The sequence below is a fragment of the Toxotes jaculatrix genome, chromosome 8, assembly GCF_017976425.1.
Source record: "Toxotes jaculatrix isolate fToxJac2 chromosome 8, fToxJac2.pri, whole genome shotgun sequence".
Classification (NCBI taxonomy): Eukaryota; Metazoa; Chordata; class Actinopteri; family Toxotidae; genus Toxotes; species Toxotes jaculatrix.
In genome coordinates this window covers 6,628,194-6,642,656 of record NC_054401.1, presented here as the reverse complement: position 1 = coordinate 6,642,656, position 14,463 = coordinate 6,628,194, and the positions used below count along the sequence as shown (strand labels likewise).

The following is a 14,463-nucleotide window of genomic DNA, read 5'->3' as shown; positions in this document are numbered from 1 at the left end:
ACACGTCATGCCTAATGTGTTAGGGAAATTGCTGTTTTGTGCATTTTAATAGAAAAGCTTAAACGATTTTAGTCTGTGATGTTGACTAGGACTACACACACTTCACATTTCCAAGTGTGTAACCTCAGTGTATGTAATCAAAAATAGGATTTCTTCTACGAACAGTGATCTGTCCGTCTGTCCATCCATCCATCCATCCATCCATCCATCATTTCAGCTTTTACAAAGAATAACTTGTAGAGATCAGGTGTGAAGTGAGATCTGCACTTCCACCTGAGTGTTCTCTTTTCACTTATTATACAACAGGTACTATGGAGTTCAATTTTATCTGCAGACCTTTGGCAAGTTGTTATGTATAAAACATACATACAGTAACATACCGCACTAAACATAGAGGAGAACACTCATCACTTTTGCGTTGTTAGAACAGAGCCCACACAGTTTGTCAGAGCCGCAGGCTGTGCAGCAGAACTAAAGTCGCCTGTGTGCACAGTGCTTGCGGACTGCTTATGTTCTGTTACACAATGCATATGTTCTCCTCTAAAGTGACGTGTGTGTGTGTGTACATAGTGTGGATAGGCTTGTTTATGTGTCACTCCATACACTCCACGCTATAGACAGCATGGTTCCTCCTGCCCATCTGCACCGCAGATCCATGTTGGTGATGTAGCAGGAATTAACTGTAGAATAAGGTAATTAAATCTGCCAGCAGCTGTCCAGTTTGGCTGGTGGGTTAATTGGAAGCAGGTGGATGACAGAGGTGCCAGGAAGTATCTTATAAAATTAGGAAATGAGAGGCGGAGGTGGGTTTACTGTAGGTTTTAACCGTAATCTTAAAAACAGATAAAAGGAGTTTGAAGTAAAATTTGACTAAATAACTTCAAATAATCAAATGTGGTTGTATGAGTATAATATTTTAGATCCAATCTCACAGGATCATCATGTAAACTGTTTTTTTGCGCTGTTCATGCATTTTACTGCATATTGGCAGGACAAAACAGACATAAAGTCAGTCTGCCGGTACTTAAGCTAGCGATGATAATTTGACTGTCACAGTCGTCGACACAGTGCTGTCCTCAGCATTCATCAGTTTGTCAGATATATAAGGGTCAAAGCCAAATCTAGAGCTTGAAATTAATGGTCAAATTGCACTGAAAATGAAAATAGCTTGCAGTTGTATTGCATGACTGCGGCATTAACAAAATTGTGTCAATAATGATTTTAGATTACAAAGGTAATGGTTCGGAACAGATTAAAAATTAACACTAATTTAAAAATATGCAAATATTATTCTTATGATCTTGCAAAGTGCCTACGAACACAGATTAATTCTTATCCAAATGTCATCGTCATTACAAAGCTTGGCCTGCAGCTGCTCTATTGTCTATAAACAGAGATTGTGGGTTTGTTTGTATAGACTCTTCTTCTTTTTTTTTAGTTAACTTTTTGTTGTTTACTGTCATTTTTACAAATTCATGAATATACTTTCTTCTCTCTGGCTTTTTTAAAGCATGTGAAAGTTTATTTTTATGTGCAGAGCTGTCATAAAGCATTGAAATAATGGAAGGGTGAAATTCTGAGTTGTTGCACGCAACCTAACTGAGTGTGAACATAATAGCATTTTTCCTACTTGTTGACAACTTGCATGTCAAACTTGGCTCACTTTCACTGGCAAAGTTCTGCCCCTGGTTGCTAAGATGAAAAAAACTTTTGTGTGCTGATTAATGCCAGCCAGCCTGATATCATCTTTTATCAGGGATGGAGAAGGACAGTTGGAGGTGAAGGCTAGCGCTGAGACTCACCTCCCCAGGTTGATGACTCCTCGGGGGATTCCTGTCGGCGTGTTGAAGGCAGGCAGCAGCTTCTCTCCCAGCTCCACTACTTTATTCTTGAACAGCTGGGAAGAAAATACAGAAGAAGGCAACTTGTAAAACCTGGTAAAAAGACAAACAATACAATACAAACCTGGATGCGATACATAAATAATTAGAAATATGTACTTTTCAAAGAGATAAACTGAAGGAACTGCCTGTCATCTCACACAAGCTTAGAAAAGAAATTGCTGTGACAGACTTGGATTCAAAAGCCCTGCACACATTTCCCCCTGGTTTTCCCTCTAAAGCCAATTATGTGAAACATAAGGCTTGCTACAACAGAAGTCCAGCAGGATTAAAAGCAATCTCATCGATGTAATCTACAACAGTTCATTTGAAACCACAGTTCCTTCCCATCTCCAACAACCAGACTCTCTGAGGCTGAGGCTAAGGCAAAGTTAATGTATCATTTTATGAGCTGGATTATCAGTCACCATATCTTCTTTAGCCAGTGGGAACAATGCTTGGGGGTGGGGAAAATAGTGATGACAGTGAAGTAAAATATTGAAATTCTGACAATGAGAGAGAAGTCTGAGGAGACAAAACGGGTCAAGGTAACAGAGCAGAGGCGAGAGGAAAAGAGAGATTCATACAAGAGACAGAAAGCCTCAGAGACAAGGGAGAGCAGCGACTGAGAAGAGACAGACATGGTTTATGGAGGAACAAAAGTCTAGGCAAAGACAAAGCGCAGTCAGAACGAGAGAGTTTGAGAGCGTGGCAGCAGTGACTCAGCAGGAAAACTGAGGAAGATGAAGAGAAAATGGAGAAAATAAATTGCAGTCAGATAGGTAGAAACCACTGTCCTTCACTATGAAGACTTCTTACTGTACAAGTAGTCTGAAAAATATTGACTTTTTCTTCAGCAAAGCTGCATAAGCTGTTAGCACATCCTGTTTGCAATGTACCCATTCACGTACAGACATACACAACTATCACTCGATTACTTTGACAAAGAAGAAAACTTAAAAATGTGATGAATCTCAGGGAAGTTCTGCAGTTATAAGGAACGTCTTTTTTCTATGATTTCTAAGACAAGTTATGGAAGTTTATTTGCGAAGGACATCTGAGTTAACTCTTTGAAAAGTGTACGTCACAGTGAATCTAAAAATATGTTTCATGTCTTGTGTGTGTTCAGGTACAAATTTACCACAAATTGCAGCGATTGGGTGCTAGCAGTTTTAAAGTACCTTGATTTCCTCTGTGAGCTGTGTGGCACAGCTGCTGCTCAAACTGTTAATTGCGTTGATAACTGAATCAAACTACGATAAGTAGTGAAGTTCCAGTTGTTTTTCGATCGTCTGCATGCACCTGTCCCCTTTCACATCGCACAGTATGTATTTATCTCACTCACCCCAGGAATACATTCACAGTGATGTGTGCTGTGCTCTAAGGCACCCCCGCTTTCTCATTGTTTTGTACTATATATGGGCATGTAGCAAACAGTACATACAGTACAGCATTCTGCTAATTCACTCGTGCTCAACATGCAACAATTTCACAGCCTGTAGCTTCAGTGCCTCTTAAAACCTACCCATGAGCCTTTGCCTGAAACACTCATGAATATTATTGCTGCTCAGCTGACCCCCGTAGGAGTTTTGCAGCTTTACAAAAACACTGTATCACAGACTCACTTGCTGTTATGGCTAAAAAAAAAAAAAAAGAATTAATGGATGATTGAATAAATGAACAAACAGACTTGATTTGACTTGTTTTATACAGGGCTGTTGATAACATATTCTTACAGATGCTGTCAGAAGCTGTTTGCTGCTGTATGTGAAGAGAGCCAAAAGTACCAAAAGCTGGCATTGAATGCTTGGTCTTGTTTACTAATTCTTTGATCAAACATTATCTAATTTAAAATCAATATTTTGCCAACAGACCCCAGACTAGAGCTGCAAGAATTACAGAAAAATTAAGCAAGTAATTTTATTATCAATTGATCATTTAAGTTACTTTCTAAGCCAACATGCCAAGCATTTAATGGATGAATATGTCAATTTTTAGTGTTTCCTTGTCTTAACATAATAAGAAATTGAATATCTGAGTTTTTATTTTTGGTCAAACAAAAACTAAACACATTTAATGAGGTTATGTTTGCCTCTAGTGATGGATGCTGTTCACTGTTTTTTGATATATTCATAGATCAAACGACTGATCGAGAAAATATCCGTTAGATGCAGCCCTACTAGCTGTACTTGTATTGATGCCTATACATCAGTGAGACATCAGTGATACATTTGAGAAGTTTCACTTTTTCTTTAGCTGAAGAAAGAATAGGCTTTGTAGGAAAACTTGTTTACTTTCTTCAAAATAAGATTTCTTGTAATAAAAGTTGTGTTTTTGGTCTCAGAATCTCAGCTATTGTGTTAGTTTCATAATTTAGGGGAAAAGATTCTATGATATTTGTGTGTGTGTCTACCAGCAGCGCTCAGTACACTACTTCTGCACACCACTGTATCAAAGCAGTGTTATGGGACCGGGGTGGCATTAAAAAGTGTCTCTGGTGTGTGTGGGCTTGTTTTACAATATTTGTGGGGTCCAAACCGGGAGACCACTACACTTGTGGGGTCCAACAGCTTTGATGGGATCAAAATGCTGGAGCCCACAAGTTTAAATATCTGTTTGAGGGTTAAGACTTGGTTTTCAGGGTTAAGTTTAGGTTTAAGTTAGGGTTAAGTATTTAGTTGTGATGGGCAAGGATAGGATGGGTCCCCACGAATGCAGTAAAACAGGGATGTGTCTGTGTGTATGTTCGCGTTACACTCCCTCTTGAGTCCTCTGGCTCTCTCTTCTATCAAAGACGGCAATAATGATCCTGCGACTGGTCTCATCTCTCCTCATCGGTCCTTTCTACCACCACTGCTGCGCGAACAAACCAGAATCCCACAGGCACACACACATTCAAAGCAGACACACAGAGTTCAAAACAAATGCACATATACAAACCTGCTCTCATTTGGCAGCTGCACTTGCATCATTTTGAATTTCACAACAGAAATGTACTTGTATATGTGCAATAATGCACATTTAAGTGAAACAGACAGTAAACACACACATACAGCTGCATTCTTTGTCAACATGCGACACCTAGACACACACAATCCTTTGTTAAGTAACAGACAAGCATGAACAGGGGCAGCTGATTATACTGCACTCATTTATTCTTGTTTGCTTGTTTATAAATTAGTTGATTAATTATAGTAAAACCCCTTTGGCTGGCATCTGCTCTGTGATTTACTGTACGCTGCACACAAGCTAAATTAAGGGCTGTGTTAATAAATCTGTCTTCACTGATGCTGCTGGTCTCTTGTGCCACACTGGGAGCCTTCTTCAGCATGTGAACTTCATTACTGAAGTGCTACTGTAATTATACTTTGTGTGTTTGCACCACCGACTCATCCATCCAGTAATGCTTAGCTATCAGTAAATTTCAAGATTGGTTATGTTCACAAGTTGAATTTTTTTTTTCTAACTTTCTCTACCTGTATGATAAGAACGGCAGCATGGTGGAAATTCGCAAAGACTAACATTGATCCGATGTGACAGCCGAGAGGTTGCTTTCTTCCCTTTCAGTTGGAATTCCCTCTAGGAATGCAGATAGGAGGCTGGACACAAATGGCTCTTCTATCAGCTCTTAACCACCAAGGACATGCATAAGACATTCAGTCATCTCTCACATAGCAAACATCATCAGAGTCCTATGGAGAGACGCTTTGAGAAACTTTTCTTGGACTGCCACTTCTGTTTAGCAGTAAAACCTCTCAGTCCTCGCCTTGAGGAACAAGGGACGTGAGAAAATAGGCCTATGCACTCTTCCATACCAGCTGAATGTTAACATTTTTAGATCTCCATATGACCGACTGTCAGTGTGAAATATTGTTCCAAAAGAGTTCATGCAACAACTGAACAAAAAGCAAAGCAAAAAAGTGGAAGTTTAAGGAGAATATTGCTCTTTTGAATTACTGGTTAAGGCTGGTGTTAGCCTTAGCTACTCCATCTCTCACCCTAACCCTACACTTATTGCAGCCAGGAAAATCACAGCACACCATTTTATCATGATGGTATAATACTACTACTGAAGCTGAAATATAATGGCTTGGATTTATCAAACCTAACAAACACCATGTGAACCATACAATATATGCTTTGCTGGGGGCTGCAAAAGTATAAATGTAAAATATACTTAAAAACACCCGAAAATACAAGGAGGTTATTAAAAGTTTAGGACAGTTGCATGGGAGTCTGACTTTAAATGCAGCACAGTGTATCTCTTAATTTTATGTTAATTGTGGTGATGACAATAATAGAAATTGGTGGTGGCATTATTTCACTCCAGTACATACCCAATTCCCAGTTTATTAGAGACAAGTATTTCTGTTATTTAGTCTACCCTCACTGATATAAATGGGGTGGACAAAATAATAGAAACACACTGCAGCAGAACACAATACAATTCAACAGCTCTATAAACTGCATGCTCCAAAAAGACCCTGCAGTTGAATGAACATCACTCTAAAACAGTTTCAACAAAAACTGAATGTTATTCATGAAGACAGGATTTGTTGCAAGACTTATCAGACTGCATTAGTTTTAGGTGTACAGAATTAACTGGCAACTAGGATTGATTTATTGTTGGGTTGAATATTTTCCATAGGATCTGCAGACAGTAACAAAATTATCACCAATATCACCAGACTTACAGCTGCATCTCTACAAAGAAGAGAGGCTCTCACCTGCTTTCCCTTTCCTCCACACATTTGAGACACATTCTCAGGTCTGATTAGACAGGTGATGGGCATGGAGAAAATATAATGTGGCAATAAAATGATTAACTGTGTGACTGGTTGCTGGTGTGTTTTAGCAGCCAGTGAAGAGCTTCGTCAGCTGCACAAATCCCTGATTCACAGTGTCACTGATTCTGAGTAGAAATGTGGGCTTTTAATGTGAGAACAAAGCCCTGTCTCTTATAAACCTCCCATCACCCATTTCTTCACATTACAGAGATGCAGGAGACAAAGCAGGTAGGAAACCTGATCTGCTGAAGATAAGAAATGGAAAGTAAGCAGCAATGTCATTGAAAACATATCTGCAGTTTGAAGGCAAATTTTATCTCCACTTCAGAGCAGTGCTTGTGGTTTCCTAGATTCTGTCCTTTAGTTCTGAGACCAAAGCACATGCAGAGTGCATGCATAATGTTGTCTTTATCCAGGTCCGGCACAGACATAGCTATTTTCCTGCAACCAGTTGCCTCTGGGCAAAGAGTTCATTAGGAGTCACTTCAAGCTCCTCTGTTCCATAAACAACGACCAAGTCTAAAAACTCAGTGGGTGACACGCTTAACACTTAACTGTTGCTACTGACATGTCATCCATAGACCCATACAGAGTTTGTGACGACAGCAATCACGTGTGGAAAAGATAGAAAAGTCTTTTTCTCTCAGGTTTTGTTGGCATCTCTGATATCTCTGTGACATCGCTCTGTGGGCACACACGGGGGCCAAGTTTGCAGTTCTTTGTATGCTACATTGCTTAAGTTTACAACAGGGTATAATTTCACTGCTGATTAAACTGCCAACTATTTTTTGATTAATTGTTCTATAAAATGACAATGAGAAAATCTCAGCTTCCTAAGCCCAAGGTGACGCCTCCAAATGTCTTCTTTAGGCCGACGAACAACCTAATACCAACAGATACAGTTTACTATCACATTAAACAAAGGAAAGCTGCAAATCCTCCAAAATGAGAGGCTGGATCTACGTTACAGATGAATGTTCTGTCAAGCGACTTTGCCACTGCTCTACTCAGATGTAGGATCTAGTTGGATCTAGTTTATAAATATTTACAAATCACTTTCAGTTACTGTAGGGGGTGGGATCAGTGTGATCAGGTGATCAAGTGTTCAAATTCAAATTGTGGTCTCAGCATTTTAAATAATGATAAGGGATCTTTCTTCAAACTGAAAGTTATATAATGAATAACTGGTGCGAGAGTGATGGTTTTTTTCAGAAGTAAAAGAGGCACAATAAAGTAAAAAAAAAAACTTGAGAAAAGAAACTATGCAAAAATTGGTTATTGCGTTTTTCATAATAATGTGGAATAAATAATGACTGTAACAAAACAAAAAACTAGAAATGTTAAATAAACGTCTGCCCTTTTTAGTTTCCTTTATAGATCTAAAAAGAAACAGAAAAGCTCATAAAACATGTATGCAACCAGCTGTGTGTGGATGAGAGGCCTAGAAATTTTTGTGCATTATTTCTAAGAAATCTCTTTCCTGCTGTTTGACTTAAAAATTTGTGCACACACCCACGAACACATGAAACATGGTTCAAGAGCTGCTGATGGATGAGAGGTGTCTGAGGGTTTTCGTTATGCTGAGGCCATAATAAGATGCTCATTTGCTCAATGCGAGCTGACTGGAACAAAAAGTTGATACTTTATAAGCTCCAGCTGCACCTGGATTGTTTAGTTACTCTCCCATGGGCATGTATTCAGCAATATTCAAAACAAAGCAGATAATCCACAGGTATCTCAGTCACTGGGTGCAGTCATCACTGATTGAAAGGAATAAGTCTTGGCTTCAATCATCTACCCCAATATTTCTACTCTTTCAGCTGGATCTGACAAGACTGACAGGAGAAGACCTTTTCTTGCACATTGATTTCGTTCTTCATTTCACAAGCTGCTGGTGTGAGCTGACTGTGAAGCAGAGGAGTCCACAGGTCGCAGCACCATCACCCGACTGCGGTTCAACAAGTCTGAATCTCAGTGCGATCTTGCCTTTGGGCAAGCTTTATCCCGTCTTTGAATATTCAGGTTCAGATGGTGGCTATATTGAGCTGCATTGGTGGTGTGTAAAATTCATATTAAATATTCAAGGTTAGCATGAGCAGGATAACGGAAAGCCTGTGGTGTCTGTTGTAGGCTCTCTTCAAACCATTATCAAAGGAAGTGTAATTGTTGCTAATTTTCAAAAGCTAGATTGTCTTTATTAGTCTGGCATCTGTGTCAGTGATTTCATTGTGAATTTCTGCTCTGTTTTATTCCACAAAGCTGTAATTTTCTGCCTGCGACACATGTTTGAAAGTCTCAAACGGCAAAGCTGGCAGAGTGACATAGATGTCTTGAACACTGTCTGCTAAGTTGCAGCACGCAGTCCCCCATCAGCCGCTCACCCCTGATGTCAGAAAGGAAAAGTACCCTGCATAATTTATGCAGTGTAGCATCGCCTGAGAGCAAGTAGGCGAACATACTAAAGCAGATCCAATAAATTAGACATGAGGACTTCTCAGAAAACAAACGCAGCGGTAAAATGTAAGTACCCACCAAAGCCCAAATTGGAAAACAAACAAGTGGCGGCTGCTCAATCAGGCCCCCGCTGGAAAGGAGCAGCTCTAGATTAGTCCACATTACAGCTATATTGTTAAGCAATGTTCATCAGCTTAAATGTTCTTCTCTCAAGTACATGAGCCACCCACCTACTTTTTACCCCTCCCTTTGACCCACTAAACTGGGCTTATACAAATAATTTCACAGTTTGCTGACTGCTGCTACAGTATAATGCAGCAGTCACAGTTGCTGTTATTTCTCTACTCCATTCAGTGATGACAGTTGTTGTGCATATAGACTCTCTGTCTTGTGCTTCAGCTCTTGATGTTACCCAGAGCCTAATTGCTATGAGTATGAAAGTAAACCATTATAACTGCCCTGTGTGTTAGCCAAAGCCAGGGAAAAAAAAAATCTTGTTGCAGAGGATTAAGGATGCTTGTCAAGATGTGGGTGACTGACTGTTATAAACACAACTGGTCATTACTGGAATGTTTCAGTTTCAATATAATCTTTCCATATTTGTGGGTAGCCACCGAGTGGCAGTGTGTGCCTCACTTTTTCTTTGGGAAATCAGAACCGTTTTTTTTTGTTTTTTTTATCTAAAGCAGATTGTTGTGTGCAATGTTATTGCAATACCTGGGTGAAATGAAAGAGGAAGAAATCCAGTGGAAGAGTCAATACCAACAATGTTCAACAGTTAGGAATAATACATGGAGACTCAACATGTTTCTGGAGCTACCTGTCACAGCAAATCACTGTGAGCCATTGTCTTCACACCTTGAGAGATAATAATGTTGGCACGCGAGACCCTCATCAGCTACCCCTGTGCCACACACTCTCAGTGCTCCACACACAAAAAATAAAAGAGCTTTCCTGTCACATAGCAACACTCATACCTGTTTACGCTTTGACGGCTGTCATACACGATCAGTCCTCCCCGTAGCAACAGACGAGACAGACCCAGTGACCCATCAATAATTCAACCTACAATTTACCCGCTGCCACAACCTCTCCGCCATCATTAGTGCGGAAGAAGAACAGGAAGAAGCGGGGGCTGATGGGACGCTGAGAGGAGCAGTGGTTGGAGAAGATGTCAGGTCCATTTCTCATTAGGGCAATGACTGCATGAGTCTGAGAGGCCTGGTGTAAGGAGGACAACAGGCACCTCCTGGCCCACTCAGCCAGACAGAAGAGCTAACAGGTACCTTCCTGTGTGGGCACAGACAGACAGTACTCCCCAAGACACTGCAGGAAATCTGAGAGATCTTGTTAAAGTCTAAGAGAGAAAAACTGTCTGAGACTATCTGTCAGTTAAATGCAAATGGCTGAGACATTGCAGGGCTGTGTGGGTGATGGATTAAAGTTTTCACACACTTTTTTATATTCTGTCAGCAACTTGCAATCAGCAGCAGAATCTAAAACTTTAAAAGACTGAAAGATTCACCCAGAGGTTGTAACATTCGTTACACTCCTCAGTACAAAAGTGTTGCACTAGTACGTAGTGCATTAAAAACAAGTTGGTCCTGAAGGAGGTGCTGGAGGGCAAGCTATGTGGTCATTAAAATCTAAATAAATTACCCGTTTGAGAACATTAAAGTATTCAGCAAATCTGCCCATTATTTTAAGAGATCAACGTACAAAACTGACATTTTGGCATAAAGTGGCACACGAGGAAAGATCATGTGTGTCTGAAATGGAAAAAAATATATTTCATGGTAAATTTGCCCATTAGATTTAAATTTTTGCTGTACAAGTGGCAGTTGGAGTGAAGGGGGTCAGCAAGTACATTAGGAGTCAGCTTTTAAATGCCTTGTAATGGGCACAGTGACTTTCACTGAAAGATTAAGATGTAGGGGCAGCCTGGTAGCCTAATGATTAAGGTGCATACCACATGTACACAACATCCTTTGGTTTGATTCCAGGCTGGAATCTTTGTCCCATGTCATACTCATCTGTCTCATCTGTCTCTATCAACTATCCAATAAGGGCAAAAACACCAACAAAAATCCATCACATGGATATTTAAACATTTCACTGAATTTAAATTTTGACCTGCTCGTGGATCACAAGTCATTAAGAGAACAGACATTCATGGTCATCTGGGAGACCGTGAATGTGAATACACAAAATTTCATAACAATCCATCCAATAATTATTAAGACATTTCAGTCTGGACCAAAGTGGTGGACCAGCAGCGCCAACATTGTTGTCCCTAAAGCCATGCTAGTGGCCAACCAACATAATCATTCTCAGGCTGAGCTTTTAGCACAGCAAAAATCAGAGATGACAGAGAGCCAGTGCCATTCTTTAGTGCAAATGGTTGCCAGGGTGCAAACAAACAGCAAAGGAATTAATTTCTTATTTTATACTGTCAGAAAAGGTCCATACCTCCTCCTCCAAGATATCTCTGAATACTGGACAATAAATATACTGCAAATACCTGTTGTTTATTCTCAGAAAGAGATAAACATAATCCGTGTGAAAAGAGCCACCGGATTGCATGGGAGTGTTAATGAGATTGGAGGAACACAATGCGATGAGGGGGTGAGGATAAAGTATAGAAGATAAAGCAGTCACAGCCTCAGTGGAGGAGACACAGAGACAGGGCGAATGTGGGAGGCTGGAGTGTGAATCTTTGACTGGGGATGAGAGGAGGCGAAGCAAGATGAGGAAGATCAGATTTGGGTTATCTGTGTGGCCTAGCGTGGATCTGTGGTTCAGCTGGCGATACGAGCAAGTTGTTTGTGTGCGTGTGTGTGTGAGTGTGTGTGTGTGTGTGAGAGAGAGAAGTGGGGATTCTTTAAAAGCTGCTGATGGCAGAGCCAGGCTTCAAAGCATCGCCTGCCTCATCAAAGACTTGACTCAGTGAGGGATATGGCCACTGTGATGCCATGCATGTGGGGGAGTGAGTGTCTGTGTGGAAGCCAGAGAGAGACAGATGTTTGCCTGAGAATGTGTTTATGACCTTTTTATGTGTATGTCTCCATTATAAACTGAGATGCTATATATTATGCTTTCAGAGATTAATGTTTATGGCATGAATTCTTCGTTGGTGCTTCTGCAGGAGGTATTGTCTGCAGCTGGCAATGAATAGGAAGGTGGTGAAGAGGTACACTGGTGTAAGCAGAGTGCACTTGGGAAGCCAGGGACGTGCTATCACAAATGTCAACCCAAGCAACACATGCAGTCATTAACTCCACTGTGTCTCTGACGTGTGATGTCTTTGGAGTGAAGTTGCTGCCCTGAGTGACAAAAACTCTGTGTAATCTATCCTCCTTTACAAAAAAGAAAACCCTACATAATCACCAAGACCCCACAGAGTCTGAAAATAAAAGGCAATTCAGCTTAACGCAGTGCACAGGCTGCGTAGCGTAGATAACCGCTATTCAGACCCACAAAATTTCACTGCTTTTCCTCGAAAATTGAAACAAGTAAGACACTCCAGAAACTCAATTTCACAAGTTCTTCAGATAGGGTGAGAGCAAAGGCAGTGGCTCACGTCTTATAATGATAGACATTTCATCAGCAAGCTGTAATGCCAAATATTTTAAAGGAAAGAAAAAACTTGCAGGCATACAAGGTCAAAGCAAATTCTTCGCGATTAAAAAATGGGGATATGGTGAAGCGCTAAAAGGCATTACCTCAGTGAAAACTATTTGAGATGGTAATATATACACTTATACTGCGCCTTTGTTGATGTTTTATCTGTCTTATGCAGAGTTGTAACAAAGGTGTTGCAGTGCTGCACAGCTCATCTGGAAATGTAAAGATGACAGGTTGGAGGTGCTTTTCCGGCACGCATAAATTAAACACTGCCTGCACTCTTGCAGACAAGGCAGGAGTGTCGCAAAATGTGGCAGACGTGATTGATCAGAGAATTTGAAATTGGGGTCACGTAAAGGTCACATTCAACTTCAATATAAGGCAATTATACCTCACATCTAACAGGATGCTTTTTCAGTAAATACAGATGCTATGAAAAAAAGAGAGCTGTTTCTAGTGAATGTGCCCCAATGTTATTTCCTTTTTCTCTACCTGTGCAATAAGAACATGTTTTATGACATTTACCTTGGACTTTCACATTACACCACATGCCCTTCTGGCTGAAGTAGATGGCGTGATAATGCTGGAAGCGTTAGGTTTTCACCACAGCAAAGAAAATAACAGTTCTCCCTACTACAAGGCTGCTAGCAGGTACATTTTTTTAGACTGGGGAAATCTTGTACACCAATCCTCCAATGCTGTAAATGTTTTAGTGAATTAAAATAAATCCCTTACTGTAAAATCACCTTTCAGCAACAAGCGGCTTGGTCAGCAAGGTGGTTTACTGAGTGTGGCGAAATCAGATTTTCATTCAGCTTCAGGGTCTGAGGTCAAACATACTCAAGTGTCCTTGAGCGAGACACTGAATCTCTATCAGTTATAAGGTTCCTGTTGTGCAGTTGATCTTCTGCTCTGAGGAGCAAAGTGAAATGACAAATTCCCTGTGGGCAAGAGTAGCAAAATACAATAACAGAAGGGAAAATCAGGTGAATTCAGATTCTAGAGAGGCAGCCCTTTCACACAACACACTGTGTAAACTCTCTAAAAATACATCAACCATAGACATGCCTTGAGGCTTTAGTCAGCTTCTGTTTAACAGCACTACGGAGGCATTGCTGATGACATGCCATTTTGCCTGTGATCTAAAAGGGTAGTTGTTGCCACCTATTTCAAATCATCCCTTTAGGATATGAAGCATATGGTGTTATATTCCTCTCATTCTTCCACGAGCGCGATGATGGATCCTCCTGATTCTTTCAGCACCAACCTCCATCCGTTAGGCTATCATCCTCTCTGAGTCTACCTCAGGGACCTACTTAGATGGCAGTGCTTTCTCCTCTCTGATTGGTGTTGCAGGCTTCCTGTTGCCGCGTACACGCTGTTGCCATGGTTTTGGCTGGGGCTGCGCTGCAGTGTTCGCTAGCTCCATCTGTCTTGGGTGTCAGCTGGGTGGAAAATGCTGTGATTCCACTCATTTTCTCAGTGGTGGGTCGCATCCATCCTGCTGCCACGCCTCTGTCTCCTCGCTGGCACACATCAACACAATTCCCAACTCGAGTTCAGACACACAGCTCGACAGTAAAGAGGATTGTTATTTGGAGTTGGACAAGCTTCATCAATTTGAAGGCAAAATAATGTAAGGAAAGCTAAACAGATTTGCCTGACTCCTGCCAAAAGATCCAGGTGCAGGATTCAGCCCCTGGGAGTGAGGAAAACAA

At 40.7% G+C, this 14,463-nt stretch overlaps 1 protein-coding gene across 2 annotated transcripts in view; it reads right to left on the bottom strand.

Annotated features, from left to right (window-relative positions):
* The window catches only part of LOC121185886 (mannosyl-oligosaccharide 1,2-alpha-mannosidase IA), a 166,300-nt gene that overhangs the window by 17,726 nt on the left and 134,111 nt on the right, over positions 1-14,463 (bottom strand). For both annotated transcript variants that reach the window (XM_041044380.1, XM_041044382.1), the window contains exon 5: positions 1,803-1,897. In XM_041044380.1, the coding sequence (XP_040900314.1) occupies positions 1,803-1,897 (95 nt within the window). The remainder of the gene's footprint in view (positions 1-1,802; positions 1,898-14,463) is intronic.